Source organism: Vicia villosa, unplaced genomic scaffold (genome assembly GCF_029867415.1).
Source record: "Vicia villosa cultivar HV-30 ecotype Madison, WI unplaced genomic scaffold, Vvil1.0 ctg.000393F_1_1, whole genome shotgun sequence".
NCBI lineage: Eukaryota > Viridiplantae > Streptophyta > Magnoliopsida > Fabales > Fabaceae > Vicia > Vicia villosa.
The window spans coordinates 180152-202026 of NW_026705177.1; the positions used below are offsets into that span (position 1 = coordinate 180152).

A 21875-nucleotide genomic window follows, 5' to 3' on the forward strand; every position below is an offset into this window, starting at 1 on the left:
AACAGTGCTGACACGATAAAAGAATCTAATTCTATCATCACGAACGATGTAGACACGATTATCTCTCCAAGATCTAATTCGGTTACTACGAACGGTACTGACACGATCAACTCTCAGAGATCTAATTCCATCATCACGAACGGTGTGGACACGATCAACTGTTTCCGAAGTCTAATTCAGTTATTACGAACGGTACTGACACGACAAAAAGATCTAATTCTATCATCACGAACGGTGTAGACACGATCATCTTCCAAAGTCTAATTCAGTTACTACGAACAGTGCTGACGCGAACAACTCTCCTAAAATCTAATTCATCTACTATACGATCAACATTCAAACAATTACTTCTCAAACACTTCAGTCTCGACACCTGGATGGCATCTTCAAGCCCGTTTCCGACAAAGGTCCCTACTTCAGTTAGGGCAAATTTCTTGGTATTCTAGTGTTCAATCATCTTCCACCTTCAGATTCCGACTGGCATGCAGACCACTCTACATCTTCAGGTTTAAGATAATTGAACAGGGGCAGCTGTCATACCCCAAAATTTGCCCATGCTAATCAATACACAAAGCCCCTAGACACACTCTCCTATACAAAAGCTCTGAATTAGGGTTTGACTAATTCAAGGGAAAATCATTGAATCAATGGTTCAAGGTGGTTCAATAAGGTCCCTAATATCCCAAAGTATCTCCATATAAAATTTCAAGTCAAACAGAACAAGTTTGGTCCCTCAAATCATGATTAGGTCAACAGTCGACCCTCAAGGGCAAAACAGTCATTATACAGTCAAAACTCAAGATATTTGGTCAACAACATTCTCATAACCCTAAAATCATCATTTGATCAAGGGTTGATCATGATGATGCAAGGAAAGATCAGAAAAGTCAAAAGACAAAAGTTACTATTTTTGGCATGAATTGAAAAGTCAACCAAACTTTGAAAATTCACCAAATATTCATACTTCATCAGAAAAATTCCCACCAAAGCTCATTCTGAAGGGAATTCATTCCTCTATCCAATGGTCCAAAAATTAAAGCTCATAGGTCAATGGTTTAAGAGATATGGCTTCATACATTATAGGTCCTTTTCAAAAGTCAACAAAAAGACACTTTTTTCAAAAGGACATAAAGTGAGAATGAAGAAGAATTTTGATGTGAGACCAAAGGAATTGGTTAGGGGACTCTCTAAGGTTTCCAAAAAGTCCACAAGCTTGAAAAAATATTGAGATATGAAGAAATGGCATGGTGTACAAGTTCACCTATTTTCAAGAGTGTACAAGAGGGAAAAAGCCTAAAACTCAAAATATTTCTAAATGGGCTTGCATTCTTTTTATTCTAACTTTATTTTAAGCCCATCCACGTGCTAGAACCAGGAGCATGTTATTTTTACGATTTTATTTATTATTTTATGGTTTTAATTCATTAAAATCATGATTTAATTATATAAAATACAAAAATAATGCAAGATTTGATTTTGCTTTAATTTTAAGTCAAGAATTGAATCAAATCTCTCCCACCAATCAGTCAATTTCGTTCATAATGCTTGAAGCCCAAGAAAGTACAATTTTAGAAAGATTTGGAAGCATATCTCAATCAAATTTCCAAAACTTGCAATTCAAGATTCAATTGGATTTTCTTCAGTTTTATCAACCCTAAAGCATCCCCTATAAGAGCATAACAGGTCCATAGCACAAGGGTTCACGAAATCTGCCTCAAAGAACCCCTAAACCGAGTTTCAAAGAAGAGTAAAAATCTCAAAATCAAATTCGGTCTACAGGTTAATTCAAGGTGTTTTGCTGATCCCAATAGGTTCCTGAAGCATCAAGGAAGCGTTTCCAATCACTACCACGCTTTGAGGCATCCTGAATAGTCACTAAAAGCTCACGGTTTGTCATTACTAATTTTCATTCGATTTGCATATCACACGCATATTCCATGATTTTATATTGCATATTTGTGTTTACATGAGTGTGGGGAGTGTTTCTGGAAAGTTTTGTTGAGTTTGGATGCAGGAACGCTAATCCACCATGGATGGATCTCGAACCTCCAAATTAGGGGTTTATGGTACAGCCAAAATTAGACTAAATTAAGGCCGTGGTTGAGTTCGTGATGATAAATCGAGTCAATCCATGGCCTCATCTTGAATTTGTTTGCATATATGTGTGTTATAAGCGTTTAACAGGTGTAATAGACCAAGACTTTTCATAGCGTTCCAAGAAGAGCGCTGTAAAAAGTGTGGCCCAGAAATTCATTGGAGAAGATGACGCGTTGTCGTCACGTGATTGGTTCCTTCCAAACAGGCTGCGCGCGCATTCCTTGTTCAAATTTCCCTTGGATCTGGTGCATTGCAGCGTCATACGTACCGTGTGCACTCATCACAGCAGCCATCTGATCAGTTATCACTTGGATCTAAGGGCTTTGGACCTGCAGGTGTATGGTGAACCATGCGCGCGTCCACATATGATTATAAGCTAAGATTTTTAAAATTTTTTTGTTTATAATTATATAATCAATTTCGTTTATAAATATATATATATATATATATATATATATATATATATATATATATATATATATATATATATATGGTTTATTTCATTTTGTTTTTTTTCTAAAAATCCTTTCATAACAAATAAATAACTATTATTTTATTTATGTCACTTTTTTTTTTATTAATATTTTTATTTAGTAATTTTAATTAAATAACTTATACCATAATTTCAAATATTCTATAAAATTCATAAAAAATCCATAAAAATTCATAAAAACTATTTTTACTCTCGATTTTCTGATTCCGATTTAATTAATTAGGTCGAGAGACCAATAATTAATTAAATCGATTGTGTTACGTTAATTCAATTTTCGCCCTAATCTGGGTTTACTATGAACATTCCAATACACTGAGATATTTGTTTTCCGTGCCTTTTTTCAGGGTTATTCTTCAAAGATCTCCCGACAACGCGCCCGATCAAAATACGAAGCTAAGTATTCCTTTTCACTGTTATTTATTTTTCAAAGTCTATTTTATTTCCTTTTAAATTAAGGTTACTTTTTGAACACCGCATACACTCACGTCTATTATTTTGCCTTTGCCTTTGTTTCAGGGTCTACCTCCGAGGCTTCCCGCTAACCATATCAGATCAAATCAAGCTAAGTACTTTTGTTTATTTTATTTTAAATACATTATATCCTTATTTTTAGGGTTGACTGTGTTCGCTTTCGAACCGATAAATGCACTCACCCTATTTTGTTTGCTTTTTCCAGGGTTTGTCAAATTGCCAAAGCCACGAGTTTGGTAACCCTAAATCCTAACCTTTTATTTTTCTGTTTAATTATTACTTGTGTCAAACCCTATTAAGGGATCCGCTGGTTACAATTTCCCTCCCCCATATCTGTTTTGGTTATATTATTTAAATGCGTGGTTAGTAATCCTAGGGAGTGCAAGCCTGTTAATTGAATTAGAATCACCTAATTATAAGATAATATAATTGAATATAATCACGTGATTGCTGCACACACGCACCCTTTTGGGGTAACCTCTCTGTTGCCTGTTGCCTGTTGCCTTGCTGCCTGTTGCCTTTGTGTTTTGCAGAATAAGCCTCGTCCCTCGAATTCGAGGATACCTCAGCCATGTTGCCTAGATAAAAAGGTCACGACCCTAAATGATGCTGCCTTCGATACACAAATATGACCTTGACCCTCGGAAGTTGCCTACGGAAAAAGGCTGAGGTATCTTCTGGCTGCCTACGAATAAGGCTTATTCTGATCCTTGCCTTAGACTACCTGCCCTTCTATGGCATGGGACAGTCTTATGGCAAAGGATGCTTCGATGACCCTTCAACCTCCAAATGAAAGGCTTCCTGCCCTCTTATGGCAAGGATAGATCCTTTTACTCTGAAAGGCTAAAAGAACATTTTTCATCTAACCAGGTAATTTGCCCTTAATTGCATGCTCTGGTTTAAAAACATCTTTCTACTATTTTCTAAGCACTTTCAAGGCTACGCTCATTTGCGAGCTAAAGTCCTTGTTTCTTCATCTTCTATACATTTCTAAACTTTTGGTTTCAAAACGAGCAAAGCAATTAAGAGCCCATGGAAAACCATGGATGCAAAGGGTGCCTTACACCTTCCCTTTGCATAATTACCCCCCCGAACCCTATTTTATTTAAAAGGTTTTTCCTGTTCTTTTAGCCTTTCCGATTTAATTTGGATAAAATAAAAGTCGGTGGCGACTCATGCTTAACCGCGACATCTCGATTATAAAAGTCAGTTCACCGTATTACAGTGTGCTAATAAGTTTTGTGTTTGGTGTGAAATTTGTGATGAAGAGAAAAGTTGGATTGAAATTGTATTGTTTGAAACTTTGTGGAAGTAATTACTCCCTTAGGTTTAGGCAAGTTTTTGTTTCGATTAGCTTTAGGACTTATCACTTGTTTGTTAACCGAGCCACATTACAACCTTGAAAGCCCTTGTGATTCGTGTCGTTTCATTTTCAATACTATTTTTAGATGAACGCATAATTTTGTCTATTGTTTGCAAGATTGTTGGATGAGTGTTCAAAGTCCTCACCTTTCGGTGTTTTTCATCTACCGATGAGTTTGTGCTAGGCGTGATTCGTGATTGAGCATGTTTTGTTTAGAATGTTTTTGTATGAATTTTTGTACTTAGGAATCGTTTCATTTTCATGTTGTCGTTGTAGGATAATGGTAAGTATTTACTTTGTTCGTACGTTTTTGTTTGAACCATACAATTGTTTTGTTTTTCTAAACTTTGTTGATTCTTGATTCTTTGGATTTTTACTTTTGCGATTTGAGTGTTTAGCCCTGTTTGAGGACAAACAGATTCTAGTTGGGGAGAGTTGTTAAGTGCCAAATTGTAGTTATTTTGTGGATGTAAATAGTGGCACTTATCAATGCTTTTTGTTAATACCGTTTGAATAATTCCCCGTTTTTGTGTAAATACGTATACTTTGTGAATAGATGTATTTTCATACACTTTTATACCGTTTGATAGTTTTGTTGTATTTTTGTAGGTATTCTTGCGTTTTTGGAGCCTGGAGGAATAAAGTGTCGAAGACACGGCTGCGAGAGCAAAGAGGAAATAATTCTGCTGTTCTGGTGCAGGGCGCTTCGCGCGCTGTAGGGCGCGTCGCGCCCTCTTTGAGTTTGAAGAACATAGTCTGGCAGAAGTTAGGGCGCGTCGCGCCGGATTAGGGCGCTTCGCGCTCTAGGGCGGTTTGGTAAATTTATATAGGGCGCGTCGCACTGAAGTAGGGCGCGTCGCGCCCACTGCGAAACTCAGTTTTGTATAAATAGTTAATAACAGATTTTTTAGGTTTTTTATCACCTCTTCTTGACAAGTTGAGCTCTGATCCTTTTTTGGTAGTTTAGAGGCTTAGGAAACACCATTGGGTGCGACGTCATGTGGATTGATCATGGATCTGACTCGATTTCATTGTACCGGTGAGATCTTTCCAGTTCATCTTCTCTCTTCCCTTTGTTTCATTCCAATGGTGGGTGTTGTATGTATGTTTCTACTCTTATTGTATGTATATTTGTGGATCTTGGGATCGTTTATATATTCGCTTTACAAATCATCATTGTTGTTGTTCTTGATCTTTTTGCTTAAATGCTTTGGATTTGTGTTGTTGCAGACATGGACACCATAGATCTTGATTAGGAATGATAACTGTTAGTTTCTGGGTTGCAGACATGGATTTAGGACTAACAATCGTAGTGGGTATCGAGTTTAATGCCTCCGTGTTGTTTGTGTCGGTGGAGAAATCGCTGATGTGAATAGTACGGTTGAGCTTTCGTCGGTGTTGCAGACATGGGCACCGATGTGGCATCTCGAGTGATGCCCGGTGATGTTGATCCGTATTGTGAGTGTCGAGCGATAGATTTTCAGATTTAAGTATTCGACGGGTAGAACGAAATGCAACTCCATAACTATTTCTCTTAGACTATTGAGATTGTTTATCTGCTTTTATTTACTTTTCCCGCATTTACCTTTCCGCACCCAATTCATGAAACTTAGAACGCGAGATAGTCGAACGGCAGTTCTTCTCACCGATCTCTGCGGACACGATAATTCCCGGATAAATATTTCCAAAAACTTTTGTTGCTTGCCGCTATACCGCTCCAACAGTTTTTTAAAAATAAACAACCTTTTACCTCGATTTTTAAGAAAATTGTGGGAATATAGTTATAAGGGAGCTTGCTTCGACACCCAATTGCTGCATTAAGGGTTTTTTTCAATTGTTTAATTAGTATTTCTCACTTTGCACCTTTTCAAACTCCATTTTTATCTTTGTTAATTTTTATTATTTTATTTTTATTAGTATTTACCTAGTCTACATGTTCATAGTGAGAGGTAATATATTTTGAATTAACAATTTCGAAAAACTATTTTCAAAATCTTATTTTAATTTTTTATTTCATATATTCAAACCCCTCGGTTTCCATTAGAAACTGACACGGTACATATTTTAAATGAATTCCCAGAATATGGCGCTATTGTTTTTTTAATATTTTAGATTTTTAATTAATAGTGTCACGTCGATTTTTGTATAAAATCAATGTCACACTTATTTTGCATGAAATACTTCATAGAACTAGCTAGTTTCTAACTTTTGATTTACCTATCAACGTTCTAACATCGTTTCGTCATAATGAAAAAAGTATCTACCAAATTGATTTACCAAGATGTCATAATGATCTTGTGAAGTGAACTCGTCGTCTTTTATTTGACGAGAACTAGCTAGTTTCTAACCTTTCATTTACCTATCAACGCTCTAACATCATTTCTATAATATTTGTAAGTGGATACTTTTTTCAACAATATTTATTTTAGTTAAATCAATTTGGTAAAGATGAAATTTTATATGAGTTGTAGGATGATCTGGTTGGTAGAAGCGATTGGAATCGAGGAGCACTTTTGGCATGTCTGTGGTCTTGGAAGAGGTGTTGGCTTCAAGGTATTTTTTGGACCATCTAAATCATATAGAGATAAAAACTGTAAGAGAGAGATATTGAAGAGATTGTTGTTGTTGAGTTGGGAAAGGAAAGAGAGAAATGGAAGGAGGAGCGGGATAGGAAGTTGGAGGAGGAGGAGAGCGAGAGGTGGAGGGAGAAGCATGATAGGAAGTTAGAGGAGAAAAGGGAGAGATTTTTACAGACGGTGCGAGAGAGTGTGGAAAAGGAGTAAGAGGAGTGAGAGAGGATGAATGAGGAGGAGCTTGAGAAGGTGTCCGAGAAGTGTATCTGCGATGTGCTTGAGGTATAAGTTGTATGTTGTTATTATGATTGTTTGAGTATTTTAATTTTGTATTTTATTTATATTGCTTTTATGACGTAGAAATTGAATTCGTTGGGTCTACTGAACCTCACAAATTCAAATTAGTTGGAAATGCACGAAAATATAGTTGAGAAAGTTATGTGTGGTTCAAACGCAAAAAAGGTTTTTCTGCCAACCATGGCAGTATTGAACCCACTCCACCAAAACAAGATAGAGTTAAGAGACTAGAAATGATGATTGATAGTATTGAATTTTTTGTATATGGATTTTTTAGGGGAGAAGTGTACCTTGACAATTCCATATTAAAATTTTGGTGCTCGTAAGTATAGTTTTTATGTTGATTTCTATTTATATTCATACGTTCTTGTACTTTAACATAAAGATTTGCTCTTGCAGGTACATCCATGAGTTCTGTGTTGAAAGGAATCTTCTAAACAAGCAGTATTATATCTTAGATCCATTGCGGATTTCTCTTAATCGCGGTTCGCCAGAACATAATATCTTAATTTATGTACAAGACATGTTGAAAGGGGATCAAATGTTATTATTTTGCCCCATTTTACTGCAAGTAAGTATATATTAATTTGTGTTTTCTTATATAAATCAATTTTATACATAATATTGATTATTTTGAATGTTCATGTAGTTAATATTGCCAACTAATTATTATATGTTTAAAGAAAATTACAATCCTTGTGTTTTGCTCGTTGCACTTTGGACTGCCTGATGTTATGGTTAACGCTTTGAATGGGTAAGTGATATTACTTTTAATATTCAAATTTTAACTTTAGAATTGGACAATTTTTATTCATGTTTAAGTTTAATCGACATGTGTAGAGTGATCAAGGGATATAATGCAATCAAACAAAATGTACTTGGTAAAAAGCCAATTTATGTTTATGCAAAAGTAAGTATATTACTTGTGTTTTTGGATAATATATTATTTGTGTGTATTAGTGTGATATAAATATATGAAAATTATTTGTAGTGGCAAAAACAACCTGAAAAACATTCTTGTGGATGCCATATTATGAGATATATGCTTCATATTATCTCCAGAGACATTACAAATTGTTGGATAAAGAATATGGTATTAACTTAATCTATATATACACGTATTTATATTTCTTAAGTTCATGTTGTTGTTGTTGTTGTTGTTGTTGTTGTTGTTGTTAGCTTATCATAGTTTTAATTTTGTGAAAATTATAGGAGTTTAACAACAGATCACCATACTCAAAAGAAGAAATGAGTGGCATTCGATCACGTTGGTCAGTATCTTCTTATCTTGTAATGAATCTTGACAACAATAGTTTTTATTGGTTGTTATAATTTTAATTTATATATGTACAGAGGTTTTGTCATTTTTAATTATGTGAAAATATGTAAATGTGTGGATTATGTCTTGATGAGTACAATGTAAATTTGTACATTTGGTTTAAAATAATATGATATATTCCAATTATGGTATTCATTGGTTAATAGATTTATAATGATATGATACATACTAGTGAAAATGATACATGCTAGTGAAAATGATGCATGAAGAAAATGAGATTTAACCCCATGGTTATTACTTAAAATCGAGGTAAATAAATGTCTTATTACCTTGGTCTTTAAATAAAACCGAGAAGTTTATGGCGCGCAAAACAAAATTTATAAAATAAAAATATGCAGTTGCTAGAGATCAAACCAATGACCTTTTAATTTATAACCTCAGTTTTAAAATCACCGATGTGTTAAGTGATAGTTTTCATGTCGTCCTTCATTACCTCGTCTGAGTAGCCGATGTTAACTGCATTTTACGACCGATGTTAGATGTGTTATTTGTAGTAATGTGGTACCACATGCATGTTGAGCCAATTATTGAGTATATTTGCATTACAATTTCAATTGTGAATGATCATTGGTGATGTGTTGTTTGGATGAGAATACTTGATGTGTTAAAATTGTTATGATTAGCGTGCGTACTTGTTGTTATGTGATATTCTACCTGGCTTGTTTACACCTCTAAATAATGAAAGTGTATTCTCATCAGGGTCGTCTTTGAGGGTGTGCAAGGCGAGCTACCGCACAGGGCTTCAAATTTTTTACGGTGAACTTGAGGCTAAATAGGGCCTCATAAAATATTTATAATGGTTAAATTATTGTTAAATAAGACCTCATAAAATATTTATAATGGTAAAATTAATGTTAAATAGGGCCTCTATTTGTTTTTTGATGATAAACTACCACTAATTTACACAGGGCCTCCGAAAAAATTGAGACAGTTCTGATTCTCACCCCCACTTTGCTATACTGTTGTCATCTATGGACATCTTGTAGATAATCAGGATGGGAAATTGTTGTTGTGAGTTGAAGATAACTCGTTGGAGTTATTTTTCATTTAGTTTCGTTATTATTCTAGAAGGTATGCTTTGATTATTTAACATCGGGGTTAAAAACGTCTGTTTTTCTTATTGTGATTTTGTTGAAGTTTTATACCATATTTATTGGAATTTTGGAATTGTTGAGAGTTGAATAATACAACTCCGTTTTAATTATGTCATAAAAGTTATATCGTTATGAGACTACATTCTGAAGTCGATATGTGGTTATATTACTTGTTTTAATGATGATTCGACCGCAATGAACCTAATATATGGTGAACGTGTGATGACAGGTGTTGTGTGCTATTTATTATTCCACTACGTATTGCTAAATATTTTTAAATTATTGAAGAGTTGTCGTCTTGACACCTTAAATTATCGATTAATTTTTTAAATATAAATTTCGGGGTTAAGAGTGTTACATAGGAACACACTTTATTTTGAACAAAACAAGAGCAACGCTCTAAGCACTCATAAAAATATTACATTAGTGTTCATAAAAAATATTCTTTTAAGAAAGTAAAATAAAATAAAATGTTTTATGAGACAGGAAAATAGAATAAGGATAATGCTAACCAGTGTCCTTGAGGTATAAGTTAAAAAATCTACAAATAGAAATATTTTATTAAAAAAAATCATTAATTAAAAATTTGCATTAAATTTAATAAACAATTTTCAAAAAATGTTTACTACATATATCTCTTAACTTGTGTCCTTGAAACACAAGTTAGCATTACCCATAGAATAATTGAGTTTGAATAGCCATGCATATACATATAACGGAGTTTAAAATATTAGTGTCAACTTTATGATTCTTATGACCAAGTGGATTTCTTCATGACTACATAAACAAAAGGACTTTGAATCTGACTAAATAATTTCAAATATGTTTAAAAAATATATTCCTTCATTCTCATTACAAATATTTTATTTAAGTTATGTGATTTTTAAAAGATTATTATTTTTTTTTTTGGAAATAAGGAATATATATTATTACCAAAAAACAGTTACAAAACAAGCGACCCATAGGGTCCAGCAAATGGGGACAAACCCACTCATTACATCAGTAAATATCCAAGCTTTTCTCTAAGCTTTGGACTAGCCCAAGCTCTATTGACAATATTTTCTATAATATGAGTAATTATATCACTATCTATGGTATCCTTCCTATACACTCTTCTATTTCTCTTCATCCATATGGCATATATACATTCAGCCAAAGCTATCTTATAAAACTCTTTTCTTCAGTTCCTACTCTTGCACAGTTTTATCGACCATTCCTTCACTTGCATCCATCCCATCTCCTGATTCTCAATGTGCAGCCATCTCATGATCTCATTCCAAATGCTTCTAGTTTCGCTGCATTCAAAAAACATATGTTGCAGTGTTTCATTTTCCAGACAGAATTCACATTTAGTATCACTAATCATGCTAAACTTAATCAATCTATCTTTTGTAGCAAGTCTACCATGACATGCTAGCCACAAGATAATCTTTGCTCGGGGTCTAGCCTGGTTCCCCATAACCAGCCCTTTCCAATCAATATCTTCAGCTTGATCCAACAGACTAGTATACATTTTCTTCATCTTAAACTTCTGGCTCTATCGCATATGATCCCACTGAGCAGAATTTTTAACTTGGTCCCTAACCTGCAACATCACTTTAAACATCCAAGAGAAAGACTCTTTACTCTGCATCTCCATGATTGAGTCATTCTTTACATAGTATGTGTGGATCCACCTCACCCACATACTATCCTCTTTCCTGCAAAGATTCCACAGAAGTTTTGTCATACAAGCCTTTTTCCAAACAGACATGTTGATGATATTTAAACCCCCTTTTTTCTGCATTTGGCAAACCTTATCTCAAGCAATAGGAGATTTCTTAGCATAGCTGTCTTTTCCAGTCCAGAAAAAAATTCGACACATAGTCTCAATCTTCTTCAGCACTCCTTTTGGGAGAGGGATGCATTGCATCCAGTAGTTTGCAATACCAAAGATCGTACTTTGGATCAACTGTACTCTCCCAGCATAGCTGAGGAGATGTGAGCTCCAATGCCTCATTCTGTCCCCAATTTTATCACACAGTTCCAGGCAGTGTTGGCTACTAAGTTTTCTACTCATCAAAGGTATACCGAGATACCTAAAAGGCAAGTTACCAGTGCTGAAGCCAGTGACCTCTTCAATGCATTGCTGCTCTTCAGTTCCCATACCTCCATAGTAAGCTTTGCATTTTGCTGGATTAACCCTCAGCCCAGTAGACTTAGAAAAGCTATTGAAGACATCCATCATCAATTGAAAAGACTTGATCTCCCCTCTTGAAAAAAGCAATAGATCATCAGCAAATCTAAGATCAATCAGGTCAAGAGTTTTACATTTGCTATGATACCTAAAATCAGTATGTTTCAGTTTATCCATCTTCCTGTGCAGGTATTCCATGACTATAACAAATAATAAGGGGGAGATTGGATCCCCTTGTCTCAGCCCTTTAGCAGCAATCAGTTTACTAGTTCTCTTACCATTTATGCTAAATTGATAAGTCACAGTGGTCACAGCTTTCATGATCCATCCTATAAAACTTCTAGGGGAACCTATCTCAATCAGGATTTGTTCAAGAGCCCTCCAATTCACAGAATCATATGCCTTCTTGATATCCATCTGCAACATGCACCTTGGTGCCCCCCCTTTTCTATTGTACCCTCTAATGAGCTCATAGGCAACCAGAACATGATCATGTATTTTCTTTCCTGGGATGAATGCAGCCTGGTTCCTGCTAATGATTGTATTCAGTACACCACTAATCCTTTTAGCCATAATCTTAGAAATCAGTTTGTATATTGTTGAGCAGCAAGAGATGGGCCTAAAATCCCTCAGCATACAAGCCTGGTTGTGTTTTGGGATTAGAGTTACTAGTGTCGAATTGATCCTAGGATCCATCTTTCCCTCATTAAAAAACAGTTTCACAGTCTGCATCACATCATCTTTCACAGTCCTCTAAGAGTGCTTGAAAAACTTTGCTCCAAAACGATCAGTCCCTGGGGCTTTTAAGTCTCCCAAACTCTTTAGGGCTGATTCCACTTCTTGTTCAGTGACTTGTCTAATAAGATCTCTCCTTTGTTCCCTGTTCAGCTGACTACCAGTCCTCATAGCCACAACATCAATCCCTTCCAGATCTTTGTCATCAGTCCCCAACAGCCTGCCATAAAAATCCAGGATTTCTTTTTCTATGTCATCTTGTTCAACCAACTCTGTACCATCCTCCTTGCATAATTTGTTTATCATTTTCTGTTTATTTTTACTTTTCAGAGCAGCATAAAAGAATGCATTATTCCCATCTCCAAGCCTTATCCACTCAATCTTAGCCCTTTGTCTCAGGATTTTCTCCTCAGTTTCTATAAGATTGAGAACCTCCTCAGTACAAACTTTCTCTTGCAAGATCAATTCTGGATTCATCATACCCTGCCTCAGCTCTATTTGAGCCTTAGCAAGATTCTTTCTACTTTCCTCAATCTGCCTCTTAATACCAATCAATGTTCTGCTCAAGGTTCTAATGACATGTTGCACTCTCATCAATTTATTCCACAACTGATTTTGGGGGGTTCCTTTCACATACTTCTTCCAGCTCTTATCCACAGCCTCATGGTAGCCACTTCTATCAATAACAGCATTTATGAATTTAAAATGATTCTTCCTCTTTATCCTCTCTTCATCACTTTTGATGCATAATAAGGCATGGTCAGAAACTCCAGGCTCCATCACATACACAGTCTTATCATTGTTTTGTTGTATCCAGTCCATATTGCCAAGAACCCTATCAATGCAAGAGTATATAGGATCTTGAGAATGTTTATTGAACCAAGTAAACTTCTACCCTTTCCTATCAATCTCAAACAGGCCAGCATCATTCATCATATCCCTTAGGTCACAGAATTCTGCCTCTCTCACCTCTTTCCCTCCAATTCTATCATGCACTCCTAATACATTGTTAAAGTCACCAAGAATACTCCAAGATCCAGTCAGGCTATCTCCAATCCTACAAATATCTCTCCATAGAGCTTTCCTCATAGCAAGCTTATTTGAGGCATATACAGCAGTAATCCAGTTCACAAAGTCACCCTTAGTAGTATGCACACTACAATGTATCATTTGATCAGTTTGGATACATTCCTTCAGTTGTACTCTACTGTCATCCCAAAGAATCCAAACCCTGCCATTACTATGATTCTCATAGTTATCAATATATCTCCACTTATTACCAAGCCATCTCCTACACTCCTTAGCTTTGTCTTTTTTCACACGAGTTTCTAGTAATATAGCAATTTCAGGTTGCAAATTAAAGAGACGGGAGCTAACCTCTTTTACTTTTGCAATCTTATTTAACCCCCTAACATTCCAAGATACAATCATTTATCAATAAGAGGATTCACTTGTGGTCCTCTCCATTCTCCTAAAGTGTCAAATCCATTCTGACTAAAAATATGTTTTAGGCTATCATCCAGAATTGTCTTCTTACCTCTATTACTTCCTCGAGTCACTGAAGTCCAGACTTCCTCTTCCTCTTGATGCTGCTTTGGCTCCTCTGCACTCTTTGATATGTCAGTTTGGCTCTTTGATATGTTAGCTTGGCTCTGTATGATCTTCTCTGAATGCTTTATTATCTCATCATGTTCTGCAGGGTGGCTCTCCACAGTATTGCTTGGTACTCCTTCAGTTACTTGGCTATCTGTCTTTGGCTTCCAGATTTTAATGGCAGGTTTTTTCTCTTCATTGCAGACGTGTCCTACTCGTTGGCATTTCTCACAATACTTGGGCCTCCACTCATACTCCACCTTTTGTTTCCTCTTGTTACCCTCATAATCTCTAATAACAATTTCCTCACTCAATTTTTGTGTGACATCAACTTCCACAAGAATGCGTGCATACGTAACACGTAGCTTCCTTGCAGTACATTCATCTGTATACAACGGATTGCCAATAACACTACCTATCTTCCCCAGGCTTCTTTCTCCCCATAGGTGCAATGGTAGTTGTGGCAGTGTTACCCATATAGGCACCGTGCGCAGCATGTCCCTAGCCATGGAGAAATCAGGTCTCCATTCCAGAATTACCATAGGCATGTTGTGAATTGTGTAAGGCCCCTTCATCATCACCTCTTCTCTCTCTTCATCACTCTTGAACTTCAGAATGAAGTATCCTTCTTCATTATAGAGCATCTCCGGCATTTGCACAAAGGACCACATCTTCCTCATATAGTTCTTTACTGCGTGCATACTGAGATTACCCCCAATCGCATACATGATTAGCGCGGTATCCCAATATCGAATCTCTGCCTCCACATCCTCCATCTCAATAGCCACCTCCTTGACGCCATCCACAATCATCGGTGCTACAAATGGAATTGCCTTTCCATTTGCAGTTTGACGATTCCCTTTGATGACATCAACCCACAATTTCACCTCACTCTTCGTATTTTCATCAATTTCAAGATTAGGGTTTGGCACGCTCTTACCGCTCACGCTTTGACTCCCTTCCTTTTCCTCCACCGTCCTCTCTTTCTCCTCCTCCAACACCGTTGCAGATCCTCCAGTACTTGCCTTCTTCGCCGTCTCCGCGCCGTCTTCGTATTCTTAAAAGATTATTAATTATATTAATTTTATTTAAATCATATGATTTTTAAAAAGTAATTAAAAATATATATTCCTTCATTCTCATTACAAATATATATTTAAATTATGTGATTTTATTTAAATTATATGACGATACACAATAAATGTTATTTTTACAATTTTTTCATAGTAATTATTTTTAACTCACCTAACTACTTCATTATAAAAGCTATATATTTCGTAATTAGTACACATTTTTTCATAGTAATTATTGCTAAAAAAATTGCAAATTTTAAAAATAACACTTAAAATTAGGCGAGTGATATGTTATTTACTAATTTTTTTTTATTAATTACAGTTAGTTGAATGATAATGAAATATAATAAAAATTAATAAATAAAATTAGGATTAAATATGTTTTTATCTTTATAAAATATTAAATTTTATTTTTGGTCCTTATAAAAAAATGGCATGTTTTGGTCCTAACAAAATTATTATGCACGTAGTTTTAGTCCTACTGTTAAACTAATATGTATTTTTGAATGATTATTTTGCAAACAAGTTTAGAACGTTTTAAAAAGTTCCTAAAAAAACCCTCAAAATTTAATTTCTAATTCAATATTTTTATTACTTTTACTATTATCTTTTGAAATTTAAAAATTCATATTTAATTCTTCTCATTCTAAATTTTTTTTGATAAATAAATATTTTACAGTATTTTAAACATGTATGAAAAGAATTATTTAAAAATTAAAAAGTAATTAAACAATTTTCAAATTTTCAAAAAATAATAGGATTTAAAACTGCATATATAAAAAATTTGTAAGAATTAAAATATATTATCTTTTTAATAGGGACTAACAATAAAAACTTAAAATATTTATAAGAACTAAATACAAATTTAATTCATCCAATTATAATAAAAAATGATGATAAATATTTTATTGATACGTTCTATTAAAAAATTATTAAACATATTTAAATTTTAAATAAAACATTTTTATGATGTATTCATAATTATATTTTAAAATACTAATGCTATTAGAATATGGTTCTGTTTGGTAAGCCATGTTTTCGAGCTTATAGCTTATGTCTTATGTCTTATAAGCTCATATGATCATTTAGACCCGTTTGGTAATGGTCTTTTCATTACGAGCTTATAGCTTATTTTACTAGCTTATAGCTTATTTTCCAGACGCTATTTCCCATAGCGTTTTAACTTATGTCTTATAGCTTATCATTTTTTCTTCCTTTTTTATCCTTATTATTTTAATTAAAATCCATTTTTAACCCTTATAATTTATTTTAATTTAAAATAAAATAAATATATATTAAATATCTTTTATGTCATTTTACATTTATAAGTTAATTGAACCGCTAATTTTACCAAATACTTCAATTAGCTTATAAGCTATCAGTCTCAACCATCCGCTATAAGCTATAAGTCATTAGTCATCAGCCATCAGTCATAAGCTATAAGCTATCAGCTAGCTTATCAGTTAACCGCTATTTTTACCAAACAGACCCTAAATCTTACCCCACTCCTTGGTTCTCTCACTCACCATGGGAGTTGCCTAAATTGCCCCTCTGCTTCTGTAGATGTACCGCTGAAAGCGTCCTTTTTTTAATGTTGTTTTGTTCCATAAATGCACATACGGAAGCTTTCGTAGATGCATCTATTAAAGCATTTGATGTTATATTCACGCCAGACACTTCCTCTCCCCCATTCTTCAATTTTCACATTTCCAAACTCTCTAAACCTCCAAACTTTAAATATCAAACTTCACAAAACTTGTTCTCTTCCTCTCGAGTTCGGCTGATAACGTCAACATCAACTACCAACACATTCCAACAACTTCCAAACTCAATTTAATCGGGTAAATTTTCGACGTTTCCAGTTATTTTAGAGTTTTTGTAATAGAGTTTGAATTCAATTTTTAGGTGTATAGATTATTTTAGAAATATAGTTTAGAGACAATGTACGTAGTGTTTGTTGTGTAAAACTGACGATCAAACCAGCAAAATGGGGTTTTTAACCCTCTGCAACAGTGACCAAACGTCATTGTTGCGTTTTGGAAGTTTCAGAACCTTCCGTAGATTCATCTATGAAAGAATGGAACGTTGGGTCATTCCGTAGATGTACCTACGGGAGAAACTCAGTTATTTGAAACTTAAGGTACTTCCGTAAATGCATATACGAAAGAACAAATATTTTTTCTTTCTTTTCTTGTTATAACTACATAGTATCTAACTCGATTTTATTTGTATCACAATGCAGACATTATGACCGACCATCCAGACCGTATTATACATGGGAGGACTGCACTCCATGCATCCGTGCGGCGTGAATGGATGCGTGTCGTATCACAGGTGACTGATGGAGCTGTTGTTTCAGCTGATGTACCTGCTGCACCGTTCCAAACGGCCTTCTCCATTCGTTCTAGTCAAGGGCCTAGCTCAAGTGGTAGCAGGAATTGCTATGAATATGTACTTAACCCCTAGGTACATGGTTCGATTCCTGCGGGAGGCAAAAACAATATTTCCTGGGCAGCCGATAAGCGGACCTAGGGGGGATTATTGATTAAGCCGGTAACATGCTCGGTTGGCCGACACGGTTGATGCGTGCAGCGGATAGGCGCCTTTTTAATGTAACACCCTGATATCCGCTGCACGCATCAACCGTGTCGGCCAACCGAGCATGTTACCGGCTTAATCAATAATCCACCCTAGGTCCGCTTATCGGCTGCCCAGGAAATATTGTTTTTGCCTCCCGCAGGAATCGAACCACGTACCTAGGGGTTAAGTACATATTCATAGCAATTCCTGCTACCAATTGAGCTAGTAGCTCAAGTGGTAGCAGGAATTGCTATGAATATGTACTTAACCCCTAGGTACGTGGTTCGATTCCTGCGGGAGGCAAAAACAATATTTCCTGGGCAGCCGATAAGCGGACCTAGGGGGGATTATTGATTAAGCCGGTAACATGCTCGGTTGGCCGACACGGTTGATGCGTGCAGCGGATATCGGGGTGTTACATCTTGCATCTACCTATCAGGGGTACCCTTCTTGGTCACTGTAGGATGACGAAGGAGGAAGTGATGGAGATGCTAATTGAGGAGCTAGGGGTTGATTCTGCTGACGCGCTTGAGGAGGTGGAGAGGACCTGCGGGGCGCACGTGAGGTTTCACTCCTTGCAGCAGAATATATGATGCAAAGCTTCTTGCGGCACATGAGGCTACTGGTGACGAGGCAGAGAAAGATATACACATAGAGCGGGTGCTGAAATGTTACTTCCTATAGCTCTTTGTGGACACGAGCTCGACGTACACAGACGTTGTTTACCTGACGTACTTATTAGATATCACACATGTCCATGAGTATAACTGGGGAGCGGCTACATTGGCGTGCACCTACCACGGACTCGGAGAGGGATGCCTGTGGAAGACAAGGACTGTGGCTGGCAGCTATACCCTTTTAGTGGTAACAACCTTATATTCTTCTACATTTTTTCAAAGTTTATTATATATTTGTTATTGTATGTTTGATCACCGTGTTTTTTTCAGGGTTGGATACTACAACACTTCGCTGACATTATTGACTGAGGAGAGGTGTCAGGTTACACTGAGGCCATGCCGCGTTCCAGAGCCTTCGCCCCCTTTGAAGGAACCAGGTGCCGGATCCTTATAGGTGTTGTCTTGACCGCGTGGTTGCTGAGGACGTCCGATACGAATGCTACGCTGATCACCGTGAGATGGTTCCGTTTGATGAGATCGCACTATATTTTAGATGGTTAGCTTCCAGTTCTACCATCATTGCTCGTTATCTTTTGGAGCGCGTTATGTGGCAGTTCAGCTACCATCAGACGATACCTCGCCGCCCTTCTGACCCCGTTCCTATCATTATGACCCATCGGAAGCTATATGTGGTCTTTGTAGACTAGAAGCACCACATGGTTCTTGCCGAGGCTCGGTCAACCACATCAGAGAGGGAATAAAGTTGCGTCGACGGGTACATCACCTGGTACTATAAAGTGCCACACCCATACATGATTCCTTCTGCACTTGGATGACAACCCAGACCATCCCATGAGGAGATCTTGCAAACTCATCAGGCTCAGATGGACCATACTAACGATGTTCTTCCTCGGTGTCGTGAGATAGCTGATATGGCGCGGACAGGCATTGCCGATGGTTTATCCTCTGAGGGGTCTGACGACAAGCGTTTAGTAGAGGGTATCATTAGGGTGGCAGATGAGGCATTTTTGTACCTATGAAACTGTGTCAAGACAGATGGACATTTGACAGTAGAGGCAGAGTAGCCAGCAGACGGCGTGATGGATGCAGAGGCGGGGCCAGAGACAGCAGAGAGGCGCATGATGATATCCGGCACACACAATAGTGGTACTTGCGATTTTTTTATATCTGTATTTTGATTTCATTTATGTACATTACTTTGATTATGTATTCGGCATTATGGCCGACGATCTATACGATCTATTTTTTTTGTGTACTATTTGCTATTGCTTTTAAATTGCATTACTTTAATTTATTATAATTTGAGTTTCCATTTTTGTTATAAAAATTGAGTTTTGGAGTGAAATGTATGTGATTTGAAAATATAGCAAACTCTTTCGTAAGTACATCTACGTAACACTCTGTTTTAACACGTTCCCCTATGAAAATAAACAAATTTTTTAAAACAAAAGTACTTTCAAATATGCATCTACGGAAGCAGAGAGCATAATTGAAATTTCGCCATGTGACTGAAAGATTCAAGAAATAAATTGAGATTTTATTTATAAAATGTGATATTATAACTAACACTTAAATAAATAAAAATTATGTATATATGTATGAGTAAATTTTTAATAGTTATTCACTTTGTGACCGATAACTATAACATAGCAAAGAGATTTATAGAGAAAGAAAATTAAAATATGACATATGTTTGTGGTCACAAGTATTGAATTTAGAACCTATTGAATATGAAAGTACGTACGAATGCATTGCACACTTTGAACTGCACCCATTCATTTTTGTGCCGGCCATGAATTTGCTGCGACTTGTTCTTTTCCATTGGTCAACGAGAGATGCAAATTTCAAGTTCTTTGACTAAACAATAGTTTTGACAAAAACCAAGTACAAGGTACACACTATTGCAATTTTACAAATAAAAGTGGCATGTTCGTTGTAACGCAATTTCTATGTTGTTTCCCAAACGCCGCGTGTTTTACTTGGAAATGTTTCATTACCATATTTTTGACTCAACATCCCATGCATTGATTTTCAAGTATTTTCAATTATAGGACTAATGAGAAAAGAAATTTCCTCGTCAAAAAAATAATATAATAAGTGCTCTTCAAAGAAAAACAAAAGCTCTAGTAATACAAAAGTTTACTTTCCATTTCAAAATAACTAACAAAAGTGCATAAATAAAAAAGTGAACGAGAATTTTAAAAAAGTTTCTTTATTATTTATTACTATTAGTGCATTCAAGATTAAAGTATTAAATTAAAAATAATATAATTAATATTAAGCTTAATTGCAATTTTGGTCTCTTTTATTTTTGTTTTGGTTTCTTTATTTTAAAATCCGAAATTTTAGTCCTTATATTTTAGTTTTTTGAGGATTTTGGTCCCCCTACAAATCCGAAGACAATTTTAAATGAAATGATGCTCACATTGATGATGTGTAAGTGCTAGTTTAGCAGTGAAATGTTAAAAAAAATCTAATTTTATTTGTGATTTATGTTGAACATTTCATGTATGTGATCTTCATTTCATTAAAAATTGTCTTTGAATTTGCAAGGGAACCAAAATTATCAAAAAACTAAAATAAAGGGACTAAAATTCCGAATTTTAAAATAAGGGGACCAAAATCCCAAAAAATGAATAATAGGGGACCAAAATTACAATTATAAATGATGTGACTAGTAAAAAAATGATTATTAGTGTGTTGAAAGTTAAAAGAGCAAATTTGGAATAATATTTTCAAAAATGTATTAATTATTTTAGAATAGATAGAGAAACATTAAAAGAATTAAATGAGTTTATCTCACCAAGTTTAGTACTATCTTTCTTATTAAATATAATGTTTTTTAGAATTTTTTCTTTGTCTCTTTTTATAAGACCATCTTCAAATTATAAAGTTTATTTATGATAATTTTACTCATATATCCTTTGTAAAATCACATACTTTTTTAAAATTTGTCTTAATTAATGATTTTCTATTTATATTTACTAAAAGTACAATAGGTGACAAGCACTTGTGATGTAGGATTGTCCGAAGATTTTAGGTTGTGGTGGTGTTTGGGCTAGCGAATGCAAGGATGGCGACAAGCTCTATGTATGATGTTTTCAAAGTGAATTCAATGTCCCCCTCAATCTCATGCCTGGGGTATTTATAGTAATCTATTGGACTTAGATCTTTGACTCTAAGAAAGCAGTATCACCACTTTTCCCCTAGAGCGAGAGTATGGGTAGTTATTTGGCCTATCATCCTAAAGATTGTGAATTTCCCTTTTTGACTTCCTCTCCCACACATCACTCCCCAAATTTCTATAAATGGGCGATTAATCCAAGGAATGAGCGATATAATTAGGAGATGGC

The 21875-nt window shown here is 35.4% G+C and overlaps 1 protein-coding gene across 1 annotated transcript; it reads right to left on the minus strand.

The window, feature by feature from the left end:
• Positions 1-10907: 10907 nt before the first annotated feature.
• On the minus strand, positions 10908-11249 carry LOC131627669 (uncharacterized). Its single transcript, XM_058898509.1, has one exon. It carries the CDS (start codon positions 11247-11249, stop codon positions 10908-10910), a length of 342 nt encoding a protein of 113 aa, XP_058754492.1.
• Between the last annotated feature and the right edge of the window lie 10626 nt (positions 11250-21875).

Coding starts and splice junctions, on each gene's coding strand:
- LOC131627669 (XM_058898509.1), bottom strand. CDS start 11,249: ATGAAGAAAATGTATACTAGTCTGTTGGATCAAGCTGAAGATATTGAT.